This window comes from Miniopterus natalensis, chromosome 13 (genome assembly GCF_054644295.1).
Source record: "Miniopterus natalensis isolate mMinNat1 chromosome 13, mMinNat1.hap1, whole genome shotgun sequence".
Classification (NCBI taxonomy): domain Eukaryota; kingdom Metazoa; phylum Chordata; class Mammalia; order Chiroptera; family Miniopteridae; genus Miniopterus; species Miniopterus natalensis.
Genome location: NC_142093.1, coordinates 11,753,915 through 11,780,245, shown reverse-complemented (window position 1 = coordinate 11,780,245; position 26,331 = coordinate 11,753,915). Strand labels below are relative to the sequence as shown.

At 41.0% G+C, this 26,331-nt stretch overlaps 2 protein-coding genes across 5 annotated transcripts; one reads left to right on the top strand and one right to left on the bottom strand.

Moving 5' to 3' along the window:
• Positions 1-173: 173 nt before the first annotated feature.
• Positions 174-8,556, top strand: SUPT7L (SPT7 like, STAGA complex subunit gamma). 4 transcript variants are annotated; one of them, XM_016209757.2, is made up of 6 exons: positions 174-517; positions 1,237-1,337; positions 1,936-2,545; positions 5,465-5,789; positions 6,448-6,685; positions 7,876-8,556. In XM_016209757.2, the coding sequence occupies exons 3-6, from the start codon at positions 2,133-2,135 to the stop codon at positions 8,136-8,138; spliced, it is 1,239 nt and encodes a 412-aa protein (XP_016065243.1). In that variant the 5' UTR covers positions 174-517; positions 1,237-1,337; positions 1,936-2,132; the 3' UTR covers positions 8,139-8,556. The 4 variants fall into 4 exon arrangements, with proteins under 4 accessions (XP_016065243.1, XP_016065269.1, XP_016065252.1 ...); XM_016209783.2 differs by lacking the exon at positions 1,237-1,337 and having other exon boundaries at positions 174-459; XM_016209766.2 differs by lacking the exon at positions 1,237-1,337.
• A 1,222-nt stretch (positions 8,557-9,778) lies between these two features.
• Positions 9,779-26,171, bottom strand: GPN1 (GPN-loop GTPase 1). The gene is made up of 14 exons (XM_016209788.2): positions 26,032-26,171; positions 24,533-24,626; positions 23,127-23,166; positions 22,247-22,313; positions 21,506-21,543; positions 19,497-19,575; positions 19,204-19,298; positions 18,248-18,293; positions 17,522-17,668; positions 16,736-16,818; positions 15,448-15,487; positions 14,447-14,537; positions 12,601-12,708; positions 9,779-11,095 (listed from the first exon to the last, which is right to left on the bottom strand). Exons 1-14 carry the CDS (start codon positions 26,140-26,142, stop codon positions 11,010-11,012), a joined length of 1,125 nt encoding a protein of 374 aa, XP_016065274.2. The 5' UTR covers positions 26,143-26,171; the 3' UTR covers positions 9,779-11,009.
• Between the last annotated feature and the right edge of the window lie 160 nt (positions 26,172-26,331).

The window sequence follows — 26,331 nt, the reverse complement described above, 5'->3', positions numbered from 1 at the left end:
ACCTCACCCTGCGGTCCCCACGTTCCTACCCTCGCCTCTCTCCCCAGCTCCCGGAGCCCGCTCTGGGCAGCGACGGCGCAGTTGCGTGAAGAGAGCGCGGTGAAGAGGCGCGTACAACCGGAAGGTCATAATAAGAGAAAAACTAAATAAGGCGGTCGGGATGCTGTCGGAGCGGGGACGTGTTTAGGGGTTGCACACCGGGTTGTAATGACTTCCCATGGCACAGCCGGATTCCAAGAAGCGCTTCCGGCAGCCTTGGACCACTAGTCCCTGAACCTCAGGCCTCCGGGAGTGGATCGCCGCGCAGCCCCGCGCCCCCGGCGCGGCAGTGAGGAGTGGCGCCTTCTTGCCTCCGCCCGGGTGCAGAGCCCCGCATCTCCCAGATGGCCCCGACGTCAGGCGACTCCAGGACCCCGTGACCTGTGCCTGCACCTGCCGAAGAGCTCCCGAGGCGCCTGGGTATTCCTTGGGCTTGGTGCCTGTTCTTCGTACTACTTTCGGTGACGTTAGGGAAAAGGTCGACTTTTTTATTCCTTCGTTAATTCGTTCATCCTTTTGTTCTTTCCAACACCAGTTATTGGGGCTGCATAGTGAAGTGGTTAAGAGTGCAGACTCGAGCCTGTCTGGATTTTTCCCCCTTGGCCATTTGTGACAGTGGCCACGACAGTGGGCCTCAGCTTCCAAATATGAAAAATGGGATAATAATAGTATCTACTTCGTTGGGTAGTTGGGAAAATTGAATTAAGGCAAATCCTGGAACATAGTAAGCACTCAGTAAATTCCAGATGTTACTGCGAGCCAGACACTGTATCTACTGAGATCGTGGTTTTGAGAGAGAGATGGGAGGGTAAGATCAGTTGATGTAAGTACTAGTTTAAATCCAGGGGAAATGCTGTGATGGAACTGGCAAAGCGCCGTGAGAATATAATGGCTTGAGATGTACCAGGGACATTATGGAGTGTGGTGACTTAAGCTATACTTAAGAATGAATACAAGCCTACCAGGGATGTGATGGGTGCAGGGAATTGCTGGCAGAGAAATCCCTTAAAGAGTCAACTGTGGAAATTCCTGGCATTCTTGAGAAACTGAGTATGATATTGTTGGAACTGAGAAGGTCATTTCCTCCAGGAAGCTCCTCTGGACTTGCACTGCCACAATGTCTGTGCTTCCAGAACAGCACTTACCACACATTTTCATATTGAAATGGTCTTTTTATGTTTCTCTCCCTCACCTCAGGTCAGGGATCTTGCATTGGTCTTTGTCTCCTCCCATAATGCCTCGCATTTGATAAATGTTTGTTGAATTTGAAGAGACATATGAGCAATGAATCTGGAAAGGTGGGTTGAAGCGAGATTGTGAATTTTGTTGAATGGTAAGCCAAAGAATTCTGACTGGTTTTTTCCAATAGGCAATGGCAAGCCATTAATCTGAGTTTTTAACAGTAAGTCTAGCAGCACTAGAGAATAGATTAAGACACAAGGAGAGAATGGAGGAAGGGAATACCAGTTAGGATTCAGCAGAAATCGCTCAGATTCTTATGTGTATGTCAGAAACTGAACGCATTGAGACCATTTAGATTACTGGTTCATACATTTTCCACCAGGACCAGTTAAAAGGTTCCCATACCTGACACACAGAATGAGAACTACCTCTTTCTGTTTTTAACCATACTCCCTTTTCTCCTGCTGATCCAGAACATATGTGCCAATATACTCTGAGAAATATTCCAGGTCTCATTTAAGTAACTGGCTTTGCAAATTGTTCAGGATTGGGAATGATGATAATTCTAGTAGTGAGTTAGTAGAGTGAGACAGAAAATAGAGTCCCAGATACTATAACCCAAATTCTACCTTATGGTTCAGTCCAGTAGGAATTGTCATCATGTGTGATTTGATGACTGTCATCTAACAGTTGTATTTCTCTTAATTTCTTAAGGGAGAACATCTTTGGTCCTACAGTGTTGCTGACGCTGACATTTTTCTAAGTGGCCTTGAACAACCTACTTTTTATGTAAATACCAACTAGACTTCATATTTTTCACTTCAGAAGCCTATAATCTACAGTTGCCAGATACCCTACTTTTAGGATATCATTTACATTTAACTTGAAAGCTCTTATTTTCTTATTCCAAAATGTTGAGATACTGGGGAGAGATACCAATCTCATCAAGCCAGACCAACAGAAGTTCCTTTGATTTGCTGCCACGGGAGTTCCGTCTGGTGGAAGTCCATGACCCACCCCTGCACCAACCCTCAGCCAACAAGCCCAAGCCCCCCACTATGCTGGATATCCCCTCAGAGCCATGCAGCCTCACCATCCATACCATTCAGCTGATCCAGCACAACCGACGTCTGCGCAACCTCATTGCTACAGCTCAGGCCCAGAATCAACAACAGACAGAAGGTGTAAAGACCGAAGAGAGTGAACCTCTTCCCTCTTGTCCTGGGTCACCTCCTCTTCCTGATGACCTCCTGCCTTTAGATTGTAAGAATCCCAATGCACCATTCCAGATTCGGCACAGTGACCCAGAGAGTAACTTTTATCGGTAAGGCTTGTATCTTCCATTTCTCAAAAAAAAATCTTTCCAACATTGCTATTAAGCATGTAATAACATTTCCGTGAGGAAACTGAGAATAAGAGTTACTGACTCAGCCAAAGTTGCTCAGGTAGTTAATGAGAAGTCCAAGACTTTAACCCTGATCTTCAAAAATCCAAAGTCTGTATTTTCTTATTTTTCTGATGCAACAAATATTTATTGAGTGCCAACTATGTACCAAGCACTTTACTAAGAGCAAAGCACTACAGTGATTTTTAAAACAGACCACGGCCTCATAGTCCTCAGGATCTAGTCTTTCTCTTTCATTTAAAATGTATATTATGGGTTTAGCTCAGTGTCCTCCAATTGAGATTCATAGACTTATTCTGGTATTATTAGGAACCCACAAGTTCTGTAAGAGAATTTTTAAATTGTATATGCTCATTTTGATAACATAGTTTAAGAAATAATAATAGAAAACCATTCTTGATCCTTGCTACTCAAAATCTGGCTGAAGACCAGCAGCAGCAGCACCTGGGAGCTTGTTAGAAATGCAGTCTCAGGCCCCACCCAGACCCACTGAATTAGAATTTCATTTTAACAAGTCTCCAGGAGATTCATGTGTGTGTTTAAGTTTGAGGAGCCCTGCTCCAGATGCTCTGAATGACTTATAACCTAGTGCTACCACTAGATTTCAGTGTGTAAGTTTGCACCTGAAGCCAAATAACTATTTTTTTTTCATTTTGAAATTCATCAGACCTTCAGAAAAGTTTAAAAATTGTACAGTGAACACCCAGGTACCATTAACTTGGATTCACTAATTGTTAACATTTTGCCATATGTACTTTCTCCCATACGTGTGTATACACACAAAGATACATACACACACACACTTTTTTGGCCAAATATTTAAAGTTGCAGACGTCACAATATTTCATGTCTAAATTCTTCACTTTATCCTATGAATAAGGAAATTTTCCTGCATAATCCCAATGTCATTACACCAAAATAAATGAACACTAATTAAATGATATCATATAATAAGGCCATATTCAGATGTCTCCAGTTTTCCCCAAAATATCTTTTGTAGATAAATTTTTCCCCAGTCTAGGACCTAACAAAAGATTCATGCATTGCATTTGATTTTATGCCTTTTTAGTGTCGTAAGCCAAAATAGCTTCCTCCTTTTAAAAAAATGTATTAATCTCTTTTTAAGAGTTCAGGTCATTTGTTTTGTAAAATGTGCCACTTACTGGATTTGCTGGTATTTCCTCAAGATTAGATTCAGGTTAAATTTGGCAAAAATTCTATAAGTAATATTGTGTATCACTTATTGAATCTGCCTATTGATGATAATAGTTCTATTTTTATTGTCCCAAACTAATGAGAAAAGAACAGAAATAGACTTACTATGTAAAGTCGCAGTTGGGCTAAATGAAGGCCAGATGATCATGGTGAAGTCTTTGGACTAGTGAATGTGGGAGGAATAACTAATTACCATTTATGGCACATATTCTTATAGAGATGTCCAACTTAGAAACACTTGCTCTGTAGTCATCAGTACCATTTTTAGGGCAATCTAGTTGTAACAAAATAATATCATCCATCATATTAAATTGATGCTGTTTAGAATTTTGCAGTTTTGTATCAAATTTCTAATTGTTAGGAAGAGCTATAGACATCAAAAGTTCATATCTACTCTTTTATACATATTTAAGAAACTAACAAAAATAATGTGCATTAGTTATGGGAGTGCCAAAAGAATTATTTTCCTTTGAAAACATATAGGTCCATATAGTACTCAAGAAAAGCAATACTGGTTTAGCTCTGTTTATTAGGCACTTCTGAGGCCTACAGCTTTTGGCGCAGAGATACTTATGGCCTGGGAAATGATGATGGAAATAGTAAATGGAAAGTTATTTGGCACTTGGTTTTCTTCTTTTCCAGCTATTAGTGAATTGCAGTAGTTGGTACTGAGCAAATAACAGTAAAATGGGTGGACAGTTCCTCAAACACTCTATACAGCAAGTGGAAACACATGCCAAGTATGGAGCAGGGAAGAGTAAATTTCTGTATCCTATTTTATTTTTCTTTATTGCAACTAGCAGAAGACAGATAGGAAATTTCAGGAAACAGGTAAATTATTAGAGACTTGTTAAAAGTTATTTTTAGGAGATCAGACAGCTTTTTCAAGTTTTTTCTTGGGAAGATTAAGTTTCCTACAATAGCGATTAGGTGCAGTTTGGTGTATTATGAAGAGCACGGGATCTGGAGTCCAAAGCTCCACGTGGCACTTACTAATAATACCTAAATGACTTCTGGCAAGTCAGCCCCTCTGAACCTGTTTCCTCAACTGCCAAATGAGAGTAATTTTGGATGCTACCTGTTGCACAGCACAGGACAGGATAAACTGCCTCGTGGGCTGTGTATGTTTTGAATTGCTGCTATAAAATTGAGTCGCTTTCCCAACTTTACAAATGCTCTGTTGCAGTTATAAAAGAATCTCCTAATTGGGACTGTAAATTTCTGAAAGGTCGTATGTTGCCCAGCATGTGAGGAAGCTGTTCTATTGAAATAACCTGAGCACAGTTGAGCAGTATCTGAGTTATACTGTTAATCAGATCCTAAAAGTGATCAAAATTGAGCAGTTGATGTAAGAAGGAAACGTCCTTTTTACTATATATATATGCCCTTTTATACTTTCTGAAACACATGTATTGCCTATTCAAGCTTTATGTAATTGGAGGAGCTCAGAAATAGGACTGTGGGTTGCTTATACATGCCCCAACAACAGCAAAGGTGACACTGGGCTATGTAACCTGCATAGAATTTTCTTGGAAAGCTGGGCCAGTGGGTTGATTGGAGGGAGACAGGACAGGTCACCCTTTTGCAGGAGCACTAATAACACTACCATATCTCCGCTTTCAGTGGGAAAGGGGAACCTGTTACTGAACTCAGCTGGCACTCCTGCCGGCAGCTCCTCTACCAGGCAGTGGCCACCATCCTGGCCCATGCAGGCTTTGAGTGTGCAAATGAAAGTGTCTTGGAGACCCTAACCGATGTGGCACATGAGTATTGCCTTAAGTTCACCAAGTTGCTGCGCTTTGCTGTGGATCGGGAGGCCCGGCTGGGGCAGACTCCTTTCCCTGATGTTATGGAGCAGGTATTCCATGAAGTGGGCATTGGCAGTGTGCTCTCCCTCCAGAAGTTCTGGCAGCACCGCATCAAGGACTATCACAGTTACATGCTACAGGTGAGGTGACCCTGTGGAGAACGTAAAGATGTGTGGTCTGGGGTGTTCAGCAGAATCCCACAATGGCTATAGAATGCAGAGCACAGGATCTTGGAACAGAGTGGACATAATCTACTTTCCTCATGACCCTAGCAGAGATTTGTTTGGCCTCATCACTGACCTGGCCAAACAAAACAGAGTGAGGTGCAGGGAGAGACACCATTTTGGGTTAGAACCAGAAATATCTCATCTCTTAAACACTTGCTGCCTTACGCAAATCATTTGTTCACTGTTTTGGTTTCCCCAAATCTAAAATAACATATGGAATTTTTAACAACCAACAAAAAAGGATTTACTAAGTGATCCAGATTTCCTACACCATTCATTATCCACCTAGGATACACAATGTTAACTGTTAGTTTTTACAGCCAAAATGTGATCTTTGTGTCAGTTCTGATTTATCTTTTCACTTTATGTAACTTTTAATTGACACATACACACACTCTCTGCAAACATATTTTCTTTACGTCTGTCATTTACAGATGCAAACTCAGCACCTTAAGCAGATTCCTTCCATTGGCAGAGGGAGCTTTATTCATATTCATATTCTGTTGGCTTTTCCATGACTGTCCAACGTGTTTCTAACATTTCCTTGAAAAATTGTCTTGCTTGCCAACAGATTAGTAAGCAACTCTCTGAAGAGTATGAAAGGATTGTCAATCCTGAGAAGGCCACAGAGGACACTAAACCTGTGAAGATCAAGGAGGAACCTGTGAGCGACATCACCTTCCCTGTCAGTGAGGAACTGGAGGCTGACCTTGCTTCTGGAGACCAGTCTCTGCCCATGGGAGTCCTCGGGGCTCAGAGCGAGCGCTTCCCGTCTAACCTGGAGGTTGAGGCTTCACCACAGGCTTCAAGTAAGAGAAACCAACTTACTTTGATTCTGGGAGATCTGCCAATCTCAGTACTTTTTATATCATGAAATTATACGCTGAAGGTGGAAGAACAAAAGGGTGGGCAGGAGAATGAAAAGTCTAAAAACACAGCTTCACTGATCTAGAGATACCAACATTCTTCTTTTTGTAATTAGAGGACTAATACAGCTTTACAAGCATTCTTTACAATACTTCCTAGTTAGGATATACATGCAATATGGGTTGTCCTGTTGATTACAAGTTAATGCAACTGACCCAGCTGGGAGGGCAAATGTCCTCTCCTTCCCTTAGTATCTGTATTGGACCTTCCTGGTGCTTGTTCTCAGTTAATTAAGACAACTTCCAGATGGATGGAGGAGTGTTAATTGCTCAAGGATATTTGAATAGTTGGGCTTACTTGCTAGAGTAATGCAACAAAATGGAGCTAAAAGCGATTGAAAAAGGGCTACACAGAGGCAGCTGGCCTCTTCTTCCAGATGACTCTGCGAGCACCTTACAAACCAGGATGACTTGATCCTTAAGTCAGTCAGACTGCAAATTAGCCTAGACACTTGGTTCTTTACAAATATAAATTGTCATTTCATCAATGCACACACAAAGAATTAGCAAATCCTCCAATGTGGCCTAAACAGAATTAGGCCACAGTTTTAAACTGTTGGGCAGAGCCTTTCACTATTGAATAATAACCACAGAACAGTATTGCTAGAACACAGAGAGCCAGGAGAGCCTTGTTGAAGACTTAGGGGCCATGTCTCTCTTCAGCAGTCTGGGAACTGCCAGCATTTTGGAGTGAACGTTAACTTTTCATAATGTGAGATAGGACGAGGGACCCAAACAAAAGGCAGGGAAATAAGACAGCCCCATTAAAGGAAGGGCAGGCAGACATAACTGAGCAAGAGCCTGTAGGTGTGCCTGCCTTTGGGCCATGAGACAGGGAATCTTTCCATTGCACACAGTCTTACTTCCCTGGTTCACGAAATGGGGGTGGGAGGGTAAAGTGGAAAGGAAGATATTCAGAGTTGGTCTGATTTTTTGAAGTAGAGAATTACAACCATAATCTCCAGCCAAGAAGAGTCAGAATATAAGCTGATTGCAAAGGCCCTGGATAGTATATTCATTCTACTTTGTTCCAGCCTTGGCTTACCAGCAGTTACATGTCCTTCCATTTTTAGGTACAGAGGTAAATGCTTCCCCTCTTTGGAATCTGGCCCACGTGAAAATGGAGCCTCAGGAGAGCGAAGAGGGCAACGTCTCTGGGCATGGTGTGCTGGGAAGTGACGTCTTCGAGGAGCCCATGTCAGGCATGAGTGAAGCTGGGATCCCCCAGAGCCCTGATGACTCGGACAGCAGCTACGGTTCCCACTCCACTGACAGCCTCATGGGGTCCTCCCCCGTTTTCAACCAGCGCTGCAAGAAGAGGATGAGGAAAATATAAAAGGGGAAGAGTTTCTGTCCACTCCTGCAAGCCCAGCAGAAAACCCCATATATTCAGATTCCGTGGTGATCTGACTCTTAACAGTGGATTTTCCTGGTTTCAGTAGAACTGGACTTAACCAAACAAGTCTGTATATTATTTTTGCATCCAGTTTTTGTAGTTTTCCACAACCACCAAGCCCTTTCACCAGTATGTCATGACGCTGGGATGGTATTCAGGAGACCAAAGCACTGCCTCTGATGGCTGTCCTTACCGTGACTGGACAAGTTGCTTAGCTTTTTTAGTGCCATTTCTCTTGCACAACTGAGAAGTCATACCACTTTGACCCACATTGCAGGGCTGCTGTGAAGACTCAGACACTTTTAAACCTTAAAGCTGTGCTTGAACAGACTCACAAGTAAATGTTTATGGTATCAGATGTGTTTTTTCATTTAACTTCATTTTCGGTTGTCATTGGGAATCCAGCACTAATACCTAACAGGAAATAGCTAAACTCTGTACAGCTTACCCATCAGTAGTCTTTGAAACTTTGGTTGCCCATGACGTCTCAGAAAATCAGGTCAGTGGTAACACTGCCTTTTTGCTTCAGACAGCCCTCTCCTACCTCATCCACGTAGTTTCTTCTTGCTTCTTTAGATTTATTCCATCTATCCTCATCTTTGTCTTTTATTTCCACTTAGATTTTTAAAGTACTTTCAATATGTACATTTATGCAATTGTTTCTTTCATTTTCTCCTTTGTGAATGAAACATAGACCTGTCCAAGGACAGGCTTGTGCTTATTTCATTTGTAGCATCTGCTTGACCATCAGAACAGCAGCCCATCCCTTTGCCAGAATTCTACATCTGCACATTGATTCTACTGGATGGGCAGCCTCTTAAAAAAGACTTTCTACTCTCCATCTTGTCCTGACCAACTTTACTGTTTTCACTCATCCATCACAGTACTGCCTGCTTGGCATCTGATAGTCTCAATCAGTATTATGTAAATGATGCAGCATTGGAATAATTGGGAATAACTAGGAAACGTGTGCCTTATGCTTTGGTAATAGGTGCCAGCATGTTAAATTCTGCTAAAATTTGTTTTATAGGTGCAGGTTACAAGTCTTGTGAAATTTAGAGCACTCTTTTAATGAAGACCAAAATAAGGCACAGCTTTAATTAGTGCTTTAAATGTCCCAGGCATTAATAAAGATGAATGCAATAGCAGCAAGGTTATAACCTAAACTGTTATCACATCATTTATAAATTTGCTAATTATACATCCTCAGCACACTTAAACACTTCCTGTTCCAGGCTAAGCTTCGCTTTCCCTTATGAAAGTGGGCATCAGTCAGTTTCCATAAAGTAGCCATCTAATATTTAATTCATTCAGTTGGGAAACATTTATTGAGTACCTATTATGTGCTAGGTCTTTTGCAAGGGATACGAAGATGAATAAGACTTTGTGCCTGCCCTTGTGAAGCTTATAGTGTAGGCCATACAAGTTATTCTTTTAAGGAAAAGGTGTACAAAGGCACTAAGGGAAAAACCAGGTATGTTTAGAATTTTGCTGTGTAAATGGTTTCCTCTTAAATAGGTTCAAATTTTTAGACCAGTGGTTCCCACTAGGTATAGAATATTGAAATTAATACTTCATGGTAAAATAAAATACTTTTATTTTTAGAATGTTAAAGTTGGAGAATAGGCACCAGATGGTCAAAGTTAGGGTACTCTGATAAAGCAGGTCAGATGAGGACTGATACTGAGACTCACCTGGTCTGGAATTATCACAGGCTGTTTGAGTTGTTAGAGCAGTGGTTCAGATTGCTGGGCCCCACCCCCAGTTTCTGACTCAGGTCTTCAGAGTCACTTTCTAACGATTGTCCAGGTGATGCTCATGCTTCTGGCCCAGAGACCACACTTTCAGAACCCTTGGAGGACACATTAGGCAGGGATAAAATTCCTTAAGAGAAATGTGCTACACTTTAAGACACTGTGAAGAGTGGAGGCAGGTAAACCATGGCTCTTATATGTGGAATGTACACCTGACTCAGATCCATGGCCTTTGAGTAAATCACCAAGGATACTTTGCGTTAAGTTCAAAGTAGAATACAGGGCCTGGCTCTATAACCTGATTACTAGGTTTGTGTACAGGGGAAATGTTAGTTAACATCACCTCACTGAGACAGGTTTGGACATGTGGCTTTAAACCTCTGATGAACAGAAGTGAATCTATTTGTGATTATATAATTTTCTTAAATTATGACAGGCAGGCTTACAACAAAGTTAAAATTAAAAACTCTTCACCCAAGTCACCATCAAAAGCAGGATTCTTATTAATTATATGTTTTCCCCACTTTCTTCAACAAACCCAGTGTCTTATAATGAGCTACCAAGCATGAGGCACATTTCATACCAACAGATTGGTTGCTAAGGAGACTCCACTGCCACCCTGTACAAGCTCATGTTTCCCTCCCATTCTGCTAAAAGGAGGGGAACTCATGGCTCAAGGGCAAGATATTAGGGAAATAGAGGCTATAGACCCAGCCTAATAATAGAGATCTGAAGTAAACAATATGTTCTCTATTCCATCCATCAGCAGCAAAAGTACTTGAGTTCAATGATAAAATGTGAAGTTTTACACACAGAATACCAGCATCCAAGAACAGTCAGAACATCTGTCCTTGCAAAAATCCAAGAGAAAGCAAAGCGGAATCAGTGTCTACCTGCCAGGTCCAAATTTCTTCTATCCCTGTCTTCACTGGCATCAGGAGATTTCCCTAATGAGAGAAACTGCTATTCTGAACAAAACTGTTCTTAATTATAGTAACCCCAATCAGAGGTAAGGATAGTTCCTTCACAGAGTTCCAAACTTTTGGGCTTCCAGAAACTATTTGTTGTTTCTCTTCCAGTACTGTGCCATTGATTCTTGCATAAAATTCTGGAATGCTGGCTCTTCATGGCTTTCCTCTGTAACTGCAAGAAAAAAGAAGCCAATTCTTTTTAAACTCTCCCATTACACAGGTAGATCAGACTTGCTGCCACCCATCCATCACACAGTATTCTCTAAGAAATAAAGTGTTCACTTCCCCCAGCAAGGACACCTCCCAGAGCATGCTCTATTTACCATGTTGCCCAAAATGTATAATATCTTTTAAGTGGGGAAAAAACCTCCCTCATAAAGTAACTAAAATGAGGTTCCACTCCTAAGTATTTTTATCCAAGGTAAATGAAAGCATATGTCCACACAAAGACCTATTGATGAATGTTAACAGCAGCTTTATTTGTAATAGCTAAAATCTGGAAAAAACCCAAATGTCAATCAGGTAGTGAATGCATAAACAAAATGTGGTACATCCACATAACGGAGTATTACTCAACTATAAAAAACACTACTGATACATGCAGCAATACAAGTGGATCACAAAAACATTATACTGAGTGAAAAAAGTTGAATGCAAATTAAATACTGTGATTCCAATTATATGACATTCTGGAAAAGGCAAAGTTATAGAAACAGAATGAGATCAGTGACTGCCAGGAACTAGGCATGCAGGAAGGGACTATAAAGACGGGCATGATAGAACTTTTGGGGTAATGGAAGTGTTCTGTATCTTGATTATGATGGTGGTTACAAGACTGTATTTATGTGTTAAAACTCATCAAGGTATTCTCTCTCTGTAGAGCATGCCTGCGCCTTTCCCACCAGGTGGGTGGGAGGTGCGTGTTCTCCCCAGACTCGTTACTTTTGCTTTTCTCTCTCCTAAGTTCTAAGGGCCCTTCTTTTGCTTCTGTAACTCGTTTCCTGAGCCACACAGCCCAGCTGGCTCACTTCTACTACCTCTGTAACTTTCTAAATAAATTGTCTCTTATATTTTGAAAGAAGAAAAAAAACCACAACTCATCAAACTATAAACTTTTAAAAGATGGGTTTTACTCTATAAATTATACTTCAATAAATCTGATTAAATGAGGCACTTTACATGTTAGCATCCAGTGCACTGGAGTAAATAGAGGTTTGGCTTCTGGTCACAGCTAGGACCTAAACGGATTGTCTCAAGAAACAGATTCTATCCAGTCCATTAAACTACGCCAAGCTGACCCTTTTGGGTTTCCAAAGTCATTCTATTCTCAAAGTGTTACAGTCTCTTCTGACTAGTTCAAATCTGCTGAGGCCTCCTTGTGTATTCTTAAGACAATTACAATAAACAAGATCCTAGATTCCTCAAACTGAGTTAGGACCTTCAGGTGAGAAGAAGACTAATAAAAGGCCTGTAATCAGCTCAATAGTAACCATTCAGCAGGAAGGCCAGGAACTCCCGGTGCATGGCAATCTCCCGGAGCTGTACCCTGCACCGTCTCCTCTCTCCCCTATTGCTGGCTGCATACTTAAGGTCTCCTCTCAACAAGAAGCTCCCGACCACCCAGTGGGAGGGTAAGCAGCTAGTCTGTTTCCGTGAGCCCCCTCAGCCGCCTCTCACCTCTGTGGTCAATGTCGTCAGTGTCGCTGTCCGCTTCCTCGTCCTCTTCATCCAAGGTTCCCCGAGTCAGGATCAGGTCGGAAGGGTCCCGCACAGGAGATAAGCTGTCTACAGAGGAAACACCAGTAACGTGTCATGAGCACGTGCCTCCTCAGAAAGGTGATTTTGAATCAGTAACTACGATTTTGAATTTGGCGAGATGAAAGTGGTCATAATAAAATGCAGGACCCTACTTCTTCCAAATATATTGTTAATGCCACTTAACATTTCTATAGTATAGTTCACAAAGTGCTTTCACTATCCTCATTTTTAAACTGAGAAACATAATTCTCAAGTAGCTTATCTTAGTAGGAACATCATTCATTTTTAATGGCTCACAGCTTGGAATAGACTATGGTTTTTCTTATGAAGGCTCAAGACATTTGGGCAGATCCAGAGTGCTGGTGAGTCAAGGGTAAGTGTGGAGCACTAAGGAAGCTTCCTGATGGAAATTAAGTTCAGAGAGGGTCTGAAGAAAACACAGGGTGAAATGATCCAAAGTAGAGAAGCCTGCGTATTATTCAGAAATAAGAGGAAGGGCCTGTACGGCACGGCTCAGCAGTTGAGCATCGACCTCTGATCCAGGAGATCGCAGTTCGATTCTCAGTCAGGGCACATGCCTGGGTTGCGGGCTTGATCCCCAGTGAGGGGCGTGCAGGAGGCAGCTGATCAATGACTCTCATCATTGATGTTTCCATCTCTCTCAATCTCTCTCTCTGAAATCAATAAAGATATATTATTTAAAAAAAAAAAAAGAAAGAAAGAAAGAAATAAGAGAGAGGAGAAGAAATGGAAAACTGAATATAGTAAAAGAAGTAAATTCCCTAATCAGGGAAACTGAATAGGGCCGAGCTCCAATAATCAGGAAAAAGTCTAATCCGGTAATTCCTAGGCAGGGGATTTGGACTGCAGGAGTCGGGTTCCAGGAGAACCTAAAACCATGCCAAGTAACCTAAAGCTATGGGAGGACAGGACTACTCTCTCTTCAGGGGCCTAAGAGGTTAAGCAAGGTCAGCTGGGGAACAGGGTGGCAAACAGCAGCATCATGGAACACAAAGCTCCGGACTGTGGCCCTGAGAAAGGACGATGACATGGGTGCTGACAGTCAATGCTTCATTCTGTGCCCAACTCAGAATTACATGGCTATCCTTGTGACTATCCCCAAATAATTTACTAAAACTCTCCAACCTTTAATAGGTTATCGTAGTACAGCAGACCCTTTGCAACAGATTTAACAGTTGCCATTTCATGTATTCACGAGTGATTCCAAAGACCACAGCACAGAAATTTATGTTGCTGAGGTGTTAAACAAGGATGGCATAGGCGAGTTCACATATCCAGCGTCTGTTCCTCCAAGCGGCTTTGCTGTTCTCTACTAGGTGTATAGCCATAGCTTTCATGAATAGAATTTCACTCCTTTAAAGACCAGCCCATCAGTAAGTGTGGATGGGTGGGACTGTATACACTTAACTATGCGCACCAACCTAGAAACCCCTAGAGGATCAATGACAAAACTAACTCAATATAAAATGTCAGTAAAGCAGCACAATAAAAAGACTAATGTACAGAAATTAAAAGCCTTCATATACACAAACATAACTAGTTAGAACAGATGATGATTCAGAAAAACCCATTTTCAACATTAACAGAGAAGAAAAACTCCTTGGAATAACTATAATAAGAAATATGCAAACCCCACATAACAAAAACACCCTCCTTTTCTCTTTCCTCTCTTAAATATATCTTCCTGCTGCATAGAAATAACGTACCCCCTTTTAGTTCCTTACACCATGAGACCCTCCAATACCTGTAGCAGCTCCTGTGTCCAAGTCCACAGAACCCATATCTTTCCGAAGGCGCTCCAGTTGTTCTTTCTGCTGCTGGCTCTGTGCACTGGCCTGTATATACAGAGAAAAATACCATCCGATTCAAAAAGGAGCCCCAAGTTAGATGCCAGACTTCTGACTAGTGATGACCAATTATACAAATGCTAGAGACTACTTAAACATTGATGCAGATAAGGGATGGCTAATATGAGGACAGAAACACTGAGCAGTAAGGACCCAGACCAGGAGTTCAGGCTGGAGGGCTCTGGAGACTGAATCAGAAGTTTCAGAAACTAGACACAAAACACATCAAAAGACCCCCTCAAGTACATATAGCAGGAGGGCTTGGTGATATAGAGCACAGTGTGGACGATGGGGACAGGACATTGATCGTTTGGGATAAGAGCGGTGAACCACCTCCTCTGTTCCTAAACAAAATTCTACAGCTAGCCTTTAAATGGACCGGGGGGGGGGGGAGGGGGCACAATAAGGGCTTAGCACATGTAACAGGAAAGTCTGACTTTTTTTAGAAGTCCTCACCAGAAGGTATGTTCTACTGATTTTTTTAGAGAGAGAGGAAAGGAGGGAAGGAAAAAGAGAGAGAGAGAGAGACATCAATGTAAGAAACACTGATCAGTTACCTCCCATACATGCCCTGACTAGGGATCAAACCCACAATCTAGGTATGTGCCCTGACCAGGAATCAAACCCGAAACCTTTTGGTGTACGGGATAACGCTCCAACCAACTGAGCTGCCAGGGCAGGAAAAATCTAATTTTTAAAACTTCAAATAAAGAGAAAAATAATTAAGGGGCCTTTTTGTATCCAGACAGCACACATAGAAATTTACAAATTTAAATTAACAAGTATCTAAAAAACACACTGATGGCCAAAACAAAGTATTAAGGGCAAGAGGATAAGTAAATGATTTGAGGTTATGTTTTGGGGGGCCCAAAAATACACAAACAGCCTCCTCTCTTACCAGTGATTTCTTCAGACGTTCATATTCAGGACGATACTCCCTGGAAAAGAAACACTTTCTAAATTCCTGTGCTTAATAATCTGTCCTGCCTGCCCCCACCTCACTTCTATTTTCCTAGGGCTCTGACAATAAAAAAGATCTTACTTCACTAAATTTTAGGCATAACAAGTATTATTCACTGAAATTCTACCCCTATGGAATTAAAAGCCAAGGTGCCTGACCCTGAAACTAGAAAAAAGAAAAATGTCTGACTGCTGAGCTAGAAAGATTAACTCGAGAGATCATGACTGATGAGCTTATCATTCATTTGGATAAACATTTGAGATGAGTAGAAGAAGCCAGGCCTGTTGGGTTCAGGAAACCCAATACATAATTATGTGGTTTAACAGGACAACAACGAAATGATACAAAACAGAGTCTATCCTGAGGCCTTGATAACACACACACACACACACACACACAACACAAAACACCCTATCTGATGAATCAAAATAAAAATAATGTGTCTGAAAACCACAACATGGTTGTTAGGATCTTGCTAAGTATGAAGCCAAAGGAGCATGCTAGGAAGCAGCCAACTAACAGGCTACAGCCTAAGGAAAGTATCTATGTGCTCTGACTCCATGTTCCTTTAGGTAAATGGAATTCCAATATTAACCACAACAGTTATAACCACCATTTATTACGAAATGCACTTACTATATGTCAGCAATTGCACTGAGTGCTTCAGATGTTTTCTCAAATAATCCTCACAACGACCTTCGCAATAAATGCTATTATCCCTGATACAAATGACGTAAGTGGAGGAAACAGAAATCCAACTGAACTGTCTGACTCCAAAGTCTATGTTCTTAATCGGGGTCAGCCAATGTGGCAAACAGGCCAAATCAAGCTGCCTGCCTATTTCTGTAAATAAAATTTTACTGGAACATAGCCACGCTCATTCACTTACAAATTATCTATGATGCTTTTGTGCTACAATGACAGAGCTGAGCAGTTGCAAAAGAGATCACATGGCCCACAAAGCCTAAAATAATTATCTGGCTTTTTACAAAAAATCTGAAGACTCCTGCCTGCTCATTAAATACAGTGAAGAGTTTATACTCCTATTTTTTTAAAAAGTTATTGGGGACTTGTTACCCCTAAGTATGGTCAGAGCCAGTACACATATGCATGCCAAATATAATATGTACACTATGAAAACCAAAACGCTTTGCCTGGTAAAACTGCTATATCAGAATTGTGGGTTACACAGAATGTCATCAACAGAATTTTCCTTTGTGCTCACCTTTCATATTCTTCTGCAGCACTGGTGACTTGCATGAAGAGTTCATCTAAGCCTGTACCCAGGACAGCAGACACACCTACCACCTGACAAAAGCAACATTAAAGCGACTGAGGAAACACATGTATTTTTTAATGGTGGATATTATTTTGTTCAAATCTCATAAAATCTTCATAAAAGAAATTTAGATACTTAAAGAAGTCTCTGGCAAAGAATAAAGCTAAAACAAAACAAAGCAGCATGTCTACTAAAAAGTCGTGGAAACAAGTCTATGGAAAATAGAGAACTGAACAAGAAAAATAATTAGGGCTGAACAGGTAGCAGGAGTTTTTTATCTATTCTTTATCAAATCAAACCACTATCTGTATGTGTCTCTGCTTGGGCAATTAACATACGCTCTGCCACCCATACCCACTTTCACGCATACAGATATTACCCTTCCTTCAAAGCATACCTCTAATACTATATTCCCCCAAATTTCTCATTTCAAGTGATCTGCCCTCTCACCACCATCAGGTCCAACTTCCAATCTTTCTTAAGGCACTTACCACAATATATTATGTTTTAATTCTGTGTGTAGCCTTCTCTTCTAACTAGACCATAAACTCTCTGAGGGTAGGGTCTCTATCTTAATTATCGTTTAAACCTGCAGTTCTTAATAAGTTAACGCTTTAAAATTTACTTTTCAGAAGGTAATGAGTATCCTTCCTAAGATGGGTTCAAAGCCAACCCTATGGGTTAAGAGGTTATCTTCAGAGACTATGAGTATGAGCAGAAGAGAAAGTTTACCCTGAGTGAGCTGTAAAACTCATCTAACACCAAGCTCATTGAACGAGTCAGGTTACTGACGTACGTAGTCTCTTGATTCAAGGCATCTTGGAAAGCCTCAAAATCTTGCATCCATTCCACTGCAAAGCTGTGATCAATGATGTCAGTCTGTAGCAGAGAGAAGCCAACTATGAGCAACCAGAGATGAGTTTACACATCAAACAATGCCCCGCCCCCCAAATTTTAAAATTAAGTGATGACAGCAAAAAGCAATTATTCAGGGGTGAGGGGAGGTAGAAGGTGTAAGGGGGAAAATGGTGATAGGAGACTTGACTTGGGGTAAACACACAACACAATACACAGATGATGTATTACAGAATTGTACACCTGAAACCTATATGTTACTAACCAATGTCACCCCAACAAATTCAATAAAAATAAATAAAACAATTATTCATGTATGTTCTTTCTCCACTTTCCCCAGTTCCTTCCTCTTCCACTGCAACAAGCCACAAAGAATCAAGACTGCTGCATAGTGTAACTAATGAAATGAAGATCTATGTTCTCTTGGATGAAGCAAACCCTTCACTATCCACTGCCAAGTGCCCATGACTGTTTCAGTTAAGCTTGAATCTGCTCTCCAGCATCTGAAATAATCCTTCTCACCTATTCCAAATCTTCCAATAACACAACGTTCTAATGAAAAAGAAATACAGTATCGAATCACAACGTTAAGGATCCACTTACTTTGTTCATGACCACAATGAAAGGAAGCTTGGTTTTGTACAAGATGCTGAAAATCAAACATCAAGACATTATTAGTAAAAACACTTCAGCTCTTGTTTACCCAGCGTCAGTCTGCTGGACTGAGTAATGGGGAGTGAGTTCAGACTCGAAATATAAGGAATCCATTCTTATGAGGCACATACCCTCTGCTCCCAAGAGGAAAACCACCAACACCATCACGTAAACAACACACACACACTCTCTTTTTTTAAGATGCTTTGCTACTGATCCTATTTTCTGTGTGTGTGTTTCTGTTTGGTTTTTTACCAAATAACTGTCTTTTAAATAACTAATATAAAAATGAGCAAATGCCGTCAGTCATCAGATTTCTATTTAGACTAGGATTTCTTGCATCTAATAAGAGACAACCCCAGTCATACTAGAAGGGACAACTGTTGGTGACGGCTTTTGTTTACCCCCAAAACCAATTCTCTCCGCTTCAGTAATGGTCTTCCTTGCTCCTAGGTCTAATGCAATGACATAACCTAGTGAGGCATGTCCTTCCCCTCCTAATGGCACCACACTTGGGGCAAACCTGTGTATTTTAGAATTATGGATAAATCTTTTTTATTCATAATCTCTCCTCGTGTTATAATTTCACTCTACCTATCATATCACAGAAAAGGAGCTCTATTCTATTTAGACTTGGGTTTCACTGAACTAGGAGCAACTACCAGAAGATTCATAATCACACACTACCTCTTTCTGTAGCAAGCACAGAGGAATAAGAAGTTGCAGACAGAGAATGCCAACAGCACATGTGCCTCTTTTGTCTTCTGACTCCTGCCCAACTCACAACCCTAAACTGAGTAGCAAATCTGAATGAGCACAAATCTACGATTAAGCACTCAGGAGTCAAAGAAGAAAAGGAGGCCTCATACCTTAATGTACTATCACGCCCACCAATAATCAATTACCTGCAGGCATAGAGCATATTGGACATGAAGGTCACTGGGTTGGTACTTCTTGATGTGTCCATTACATAAATGACAATCGTCGGAAATGAGGATGCCTAAAGTCACAAAATAATCAAAGCTTTAGCCAGAGGGCTCATGATTTGTCCCCAAACTTTTCCTACCTTCTTTAGCAAGGGAGAACCACTTTAGGCAGGGTGTACAGAGCTTCTATAACTCCCTTCCACACAAGGTCCCCAGCAATAAAAAGATGCCTCACCAGGCTAGCTCTCAGTTACAAGTCCTACAGTACTCACCAGGGCCTCAGTGATGATTGTCCCAGAGGCTGACCAGGTGAATACTTCAATCTGCCCAGGTGTGTCAATCAAGACATACCTGTGTCAAGGAAAACCATTAAAGAAGTATTACACTTGCGCAATGCTGAAAATATTCCATTACACAAAACACCAAACTTCTAGTTTTCCAAGACTGGAATAACTTCTTCACATTGCCAAGTCTACCTTCCTCCTATTGCCTTTAAAATGCATACCACATTCCCCCGGGCTTTGTTCAATGTCCACTACTCATGCTAATGGAGAAGAGCAGCAGTACATAAGTTGCTGCAAATGATCACAGGGGACACTGAGATAGTTACAGAAACACATTGCATTATAAACGAGTAAGCCAAACCAGAATGTAAATCTCTTGGGAAACTATCCGGTTGCTTACGGGTGGGGTGGGGAAGGGGGGAGGAGAGGGAGGAATGAAGGGACAGGGGAGTGATAGCTAAAGAATACAGGGTTTAGCCCAGCTGGCACGGCTCAGCAGTTGAGCATCGACCTATGATCCAGGAGACTGAGGTTTGATTCCAGGTCAGGGTGCACGCCCAGGTTGCGGGTTCGATCCCCAGCAGGGGGCATGTGGGAGGCGGCCAACAAGTGGCTCTCTCTCATCACTGATGTTTCTGTCTCTCTATCCCTCCTCTCCCTTCCTCTCTCTGAAATCAATAAAAATATATTACAAAAAAAAAAAAAATACAGGGGTTCTTCTTTAGGTGATGAAAATGATCTAAATTGATTGTGGTGATGGTTGTGCAATTCTGTGACTATACTAAAAGTCACTGAATTGTACACTTTAAATGGGTGAATTGCATGGAATGTGAATTATATCTCAATAAAGCAAATAATTTGAAGAGACACGTCTCCATATATATACCAACGGCCAATAAGTACATGAAATGATGCTCAATATCATTAATCATTGAGGGAACACAAATCAAAACCACAACTCGATACCACCTCACACCCACTAAGATGACTATAATCAAAACCAAAGGTATAACAAGTATTGACAAAGATGTGCAGAAACGAACCCTCATGCACCGCTGATGGGAATGTAAAATGATGCAGCCACCAGGAGCTGGGGAAAAGAACAGGGAAGGACTGCCAACGTGCATGGGGTTTCTTCTGGGATAAGAAAAATGTTCTGAAATTAGATTGTAGGTATCAATCCACAATTTTGTGTGTATATAAAAAACCACTAAATTGTCTAACTCAAAGGAGTGCACTTTATGGTATGTGAATTTGTTATCTCAAGAAAGATATTTTTAAAAACTACCTCTAGTATGTTCCTATTTTTGTAAAACACCTTATCCCTCCATCCTTCTATCTATGTATGTATGCACAGAAATGTATGGAATGATAGTCACTGATAGTAATCATAATAACAATAGTTATTTCTAGTGGGAATCTAGTAGGTAATAATTGCATCTTCTAAATATTATGTATGGTTTGAATTCTTTTTAATGAGTATATATTCTTTTTAATAAAAATAATGAATTATCTTTTTTAAAAAAGCAAACCTATTAAAAACCTATTAACAGTTAACCATGGGTAATAATATGAACAAATATTGTTTTATTTTATATTTTGATACTTTTAAAATTAAAAAACTATTATTCTCTCTGAGTTACGTAAATTATATTCATTTAAACAAGGGTTAGAAAGGTGTTTCAAAGACTTTAATGCCAACGAGTATGGTTTCCCAAGAAAAAGCAGATAGAGAACTAAATTTGGACAAAGTTTCAAAATCTCTCCTAAGAAGTCATGGGCATATATCAAAGTGGTTGGGGATAGAATACTATTAAATTGAGTTCTACATTGGATAGTATCTCAATGACTTTCTTGTCTACCTTTTTTTCACTTCTAATGGTTTCATCTCAATCTAAACCCTTTCAAAACCTGACGCTATCCCAGAATCTTTCAAAAAAGCCTAGAAATGTATCAACTACAGGGTAATAAACAGGTGCTAAACTAAAATCACTTACTTAGACATGTTCTGAGCCTTCTCGATAAATTTCATCACCTAGAAGAAAAAGATGCCAATTAAAACAGGATCCAATTTCAGCATAAAACCACAGGGCCCTCCCCAGGTGGCCTGCTTCATAGGTACCATCAGCGAATCTCTGTGTTCTCAGTCTTAGGACACCAAATAAACACCCACTGAACGACAGAAACACAGCCATATCACATGCACTGCAACATGCAACATCCTGGAGCACAGGGCAAGGGTCTGAGAAGCTGAAGTCACTTCTCCTGATGCTTTAGCAAATTTAATAGCCTGTCTCAAGAAGTGACATCAGGGTAAAAAATCCAATTACAAAGCACTCTTAAAACACTCTTATAGACAGTGACAGAGAAAACCTAAATGATGACAATTATTTGTCACAAGTTAAAAGCCCCATTATTTTTCTGTTCCATGCCTACTAGCTTATCTCACCCCCACCCCTCTACTCCATCCTCAGGGTAACCCTACAAGCCAATAACAGATCAAAAAACAAGCCCACGTCTCCTGGATTTCTGTTTTATTAGCTGTCCCAAATATTAAATGTAAAGTGTTCATAAAACTGATCATCCTCTCACAGCCTACTTCTCTGTCTACCAAAATGCCTACTTTCTCTATTTATATCCAGGTTGACTGCTCTTCTTTCCCAATGTTATTAAGCTAAGGCACTTAAGAGTCATAGGTTTTTACACAGCCATGACTATATAAGTAAAAACAGACATACCTGATCGAATCTGGTAGCAAAGAGATTGAGTGAGGTCACTATGCCACCATTGGGACCAAGTCCATATCTGGACAGTAAGTTGAGGATTTAAACCGCTTACAGATAAATTCAGATGATAAAATTCATACCTAGATATCATTCACACAAATAACATTATAACAGCAGTCCATTAATGGATATTGGCAAGCTAATCCTTGCCTATTATGTATCACACAGCCTTAACTTCACAGGAAACATTCAAAATCAAGGTCTTCTTCATTTATTTGTTTTAGGGATGGCCAGACAAAATGAACAAACTAAAGGGACCAAAACGTAATAGATGCATCAGGTAGTGACAGCCTGTTGGCATTAACTGTTAAGATAATCTATATAACAATCCTTACTCTGATCCTCACTAATCAAGCAACCTACTGATTATAATTAGTTTTCCCACCTAGACTTACCTAGAGGGAAAGTACACATTTCACACAGCAATGTACTAAGAGTTGATCCTACTCAACTTAGTCATTTCTGGGTTTCCCAGTCTGTAAGAGGTGGTGACCAACGGATGTAGTTTCCAAGGCAATACTACTTTCTGGGACGCAGGCATGCTACCAGCTAGCCTCTCATTATCTATGCTCTCTAATTACAACAGCCTGTAGTCTGGGAAGTTGGTAAGAAAGCTGAAACTACAAACTGGAAGAATATTTCTGATCACCTACAATACCTCTTCCCACATTCATCTTTCCTCCTCCTAATAAAATGACTCGAAGGCATTCAAATGTTTTTGCTAGTATATTTCATTCACCAGGAAATGCAAAAGCACTCTTTCAAAGCCACAAAATACACACAGAGTAACCAGCCCGAGATGAGTCAACAGGAAAGATGTAAAAAAGAATACTGTTTCATGACTTCTTTATATTTCACAGTGTCACGAATATCTGGGGGAAGAGAGGGAAGAATTAATTAGAATTTAACACACAAGAAACAATACAGCTTGAGGCTCTCCACCAATAATATCCTAAGCCAAGAGGTCTCTCAAGTCATCTCTGTTTCCTCTGAGGAAAAAATAAGTTTCTCTCTTGGCATGAGTTACTTTTCAAATTTGCTTTCTAAATTTTTAAGCCAAGATCATTGAACTGCGATAGAAAAAGCAGCAAGATTGGGAGGAAAAGAATAGAAGGGCAGAAGATGCTCTGTGCTTTCTCTACCAGCAAGAAACTGAAACTAGCCTTTTAGGGTTCTCTTGTCAGCACTCTCTTGTACTAATTTCCCCAGCTTCGCATTGGTTTCTGTCCTTATAAAGGATAACTGTCAAGTAACCCATGCAGAATATCAGGCTAGGAGCTCTCAAGTTATAGTAGAGATGTTCTGAGACAAGGAGAAAAGTTTTATGCAACTTAAATACTGTCAGTAACCATATGCACAGAAAAAGGGAGCTAAATGAAGAAGAAAGGTTTATTTCTTACTAACTGCCTACTGATAACAATGGTAATACAATGATTTTTAAAAAGGAATTAATCTGACCAGTAATATTTAACTAAACCTATCTACCAGTCTATAAACCTACCTCATCAACTATTAGAATTCCATCCTTTCAGTGACAAGGTGGGTGATTTCCCCCCCTAAACTCATCCCAAAACGCTCTCTGCTTCTTAATACAAGGCCTTCATATATTAGTTTATTTGGGTTACAGGATTAAGGAGAGGATTAGCACACAGTGATAGCCTTGATCAGGCAGCCTAGATCTTATCAGGGTTCAGGACACTGGATCACATCCATTCTTAACCTTTTATAGTCACAGATTCCTCCTATGGTAACTGGGAACCTCTCCCCAAAACAATGCACATATGCATACATATGCACATTTTCCCATGTAACTGTGGGAGTGGAAGCAAAGTTCCTACAAATCAGTAAGTGAACTACCACAAAAGAACCCTTATAACTCTAACTAAACTTTGAGAAGAGAAACTAAATAAAAAGGTGTATATATCAGAGCCTGCAGAAGGGTTTATGGCCTAGAAGTGAGAGGACTGACTTTCTGTCACTTTATTTTCCCAAACACAATAGCCTGACACCCTAGGATCAGAAAGGAGAAGTTATACTGAGTGGAAAGGAAACAAATTTAGGAAAGGGAAAGAAGTAAACAAAGAGAAAATGTGAATAAGGCAGAAGCCTGTTTAGGGATTCTAACAAATCCAATGCAAATGAAAGTAGATAGTATAGGAAAAAATGAAAGCACTGAGAACTGGCAGACTGGAGGCTTTCCAAGGCACTTTATGGTACAGAATGGTACAGTTTACTCACCAATATTGGCAGGAAAGGGGACTTCATGCACAGCTGGGTCCAGATTGATCACGTAAGGTGGAGAGCCTTGGCTATGCAGGTGTCCTGTGAGCCTCTGTGGAGATACAGGGTGCGGGATGTAGTGAGACAAAGAGGGCATGATAAGAGGACAAAAAACATTTCTCTCTAACTGAAATATTTGCCTCCAACATTCAACTCTCAGTTGAAATACAATCATTCTTTATTACCACTTTAAAAGAGCCTCCCCCACTCTCCATCTCTTATTTACTTGCTCTGTGAAGGTTTTTTCTATCACCTCAAACAAACCAGTAGTTCCATGAAAGCAGGAACCTTGTCAACCTTGTCACTGTATCCCCAGTGCCTGTGTTTGAGTCAAACTGATGACAATTACCAGGCAGCAAGATCTCAAATGCTCCAGAGAATGACAGTTTTGCAGGGTTTTTTTATTTATGCATTTGAATTAACGAGGTAACATAAGGAAGAGTACGTAAAGTTAGAGAAGGAAAGGTGGGGACTGGATAATTAATATGATTGCATGCTCTCTTGAAAGAGGCATTTCAAAGGTGTGTTAACCTAGATGCACACATAAAATGAATAGGGCTTGCTTAAAGCAAATATAAACCTTTTACTAAAGAAGTTATATGCCTGGGGTGTGACTACCCACCAAGACCTGCCCAGTTAAGAATTTATGATCCATATAATCTCACTCATATATGGAGTCTAATGAACAAAATAGACTAACAAACAAAATAGAAAGAGACTCATAGTGAACAGACTGATAATTGTTAAAAGGAAGGGGGTTGCAGGGCTGGGTGAAGACGTTAAGCAAAAAACAAAGCAAAACAAAACTCAGACACAAACAACAGCAAGGTGACTACCAGAGGGGAAGGGAGGTGGGGGGAAGTAGGAGGGTAAAGGGGAGATAAACGGTGATGTAAGGAGACTTGACTTGGGGTGGTGAACACACAATACAATATACAGATGATGTGTTGTAGAACTAACTGTACACCTGCAACCTATATAGTTTTATTAACCAATGTCACCCCAATAAATTCATTGTTTTTAAAAAGAATATATGACCCAATCACCCTGTGAGGTTACTGTCGATTAGACTTACAGCACCCCTTTTTTGTCCACACCTGAAATATGATACGCGCACAGAAACACGTAATTCTTTAACAATCTACGTCGACAGCCTGTGTGCTAGCACTGTTACTTGTAAGCCTCTGCCTTCACGAAGTCAGCAATCTTATCGGTATGACAACTCCTGTACAACGTGGTAAGCTGTACCAACTAGGCACCGAAGGTACGCAAAAGGGAGCCTTAGTTAACCCAGGCTAGGGTCCAAGAAGGTCTCGCCGAGTAAGGAACCGGAGTTGCTGGCAAGTCCCCGAAAGCCACGCGGCGGTCCCCTCCAACTTCTCAGAAAGACCTCCGCCTCTTCCTGGCCTTCCACCACCTCTAGCGCACACCTACTACGCCCGCGCCATGTACGTCACCTGTACAAAGGTGGTTTTCCCAGACCCCGCCATTCCCAACACCAACAGGCACACTGGGGTCCGAAGACCCCCGGAAGCCTGGGGATCAACTGCAGCCGCGGGCGCCGCCATCTTCCTCCTGGCCCCGCCCACCCTACCATAGAGACACCACTTGGCTAGAAAGACTTCCGCTCCGGTCGGGGCCGCGAAACAGACCGGAACTGGCTCGAACCTGCACGGAGAGGGAGGAGCGAGGAGCTGCCAGAGCATCTTCCTGCCCCGACCTGAATCGGGAGCCAACTAGGGACGAGCGAGGGAAGT

Bases quoted from the DNA above. Each gene is read 5' to 3' on its own strand.
- SUPT7L (XM_016209783.2), top strand. From the start codon at position 2,133: ATGTTGAGATACTGGGGAGAGATACCAATCTCATCAAGCCAGACCAAC. The intron at 2,546-5,464 runs GTAAGGCTTGTA...CTCCGCTTTCAG, and splicing joins CCAGAGAGTAACTTTTATCG to TGGGAAAGGGGAACCTGTTA. The intron at 6,686-7,875 runs GTAAGAGAAACC...TTCCATTTTTAG, and splicing joins GGCTTCACCACAGGCTTCAA to GTACAGAGGTAAATGCTTCC.
- GPN1 (XM_016209788.2), bottom strand. From the start codon at position 26,142: ATGGCGGCGCCCGCGGCTGCAGTTGATCCCCAGGCTTCCGGGGGTCTT. The intron at 22,314-23,126 runs GTATTCTTTTTT...CTTACTGTCCAG, and splicing joins TATAAAGAAGTCATGAAACA to ATATGGACTTGGTCCCAATG. The intron at 18,294-19,203 runs GTAATTGATTAT...TTTGATTTTCAG, and splicing joins AATATGCTCTATGCCTGCAG to CATCTTGTACAAAACCAAGC.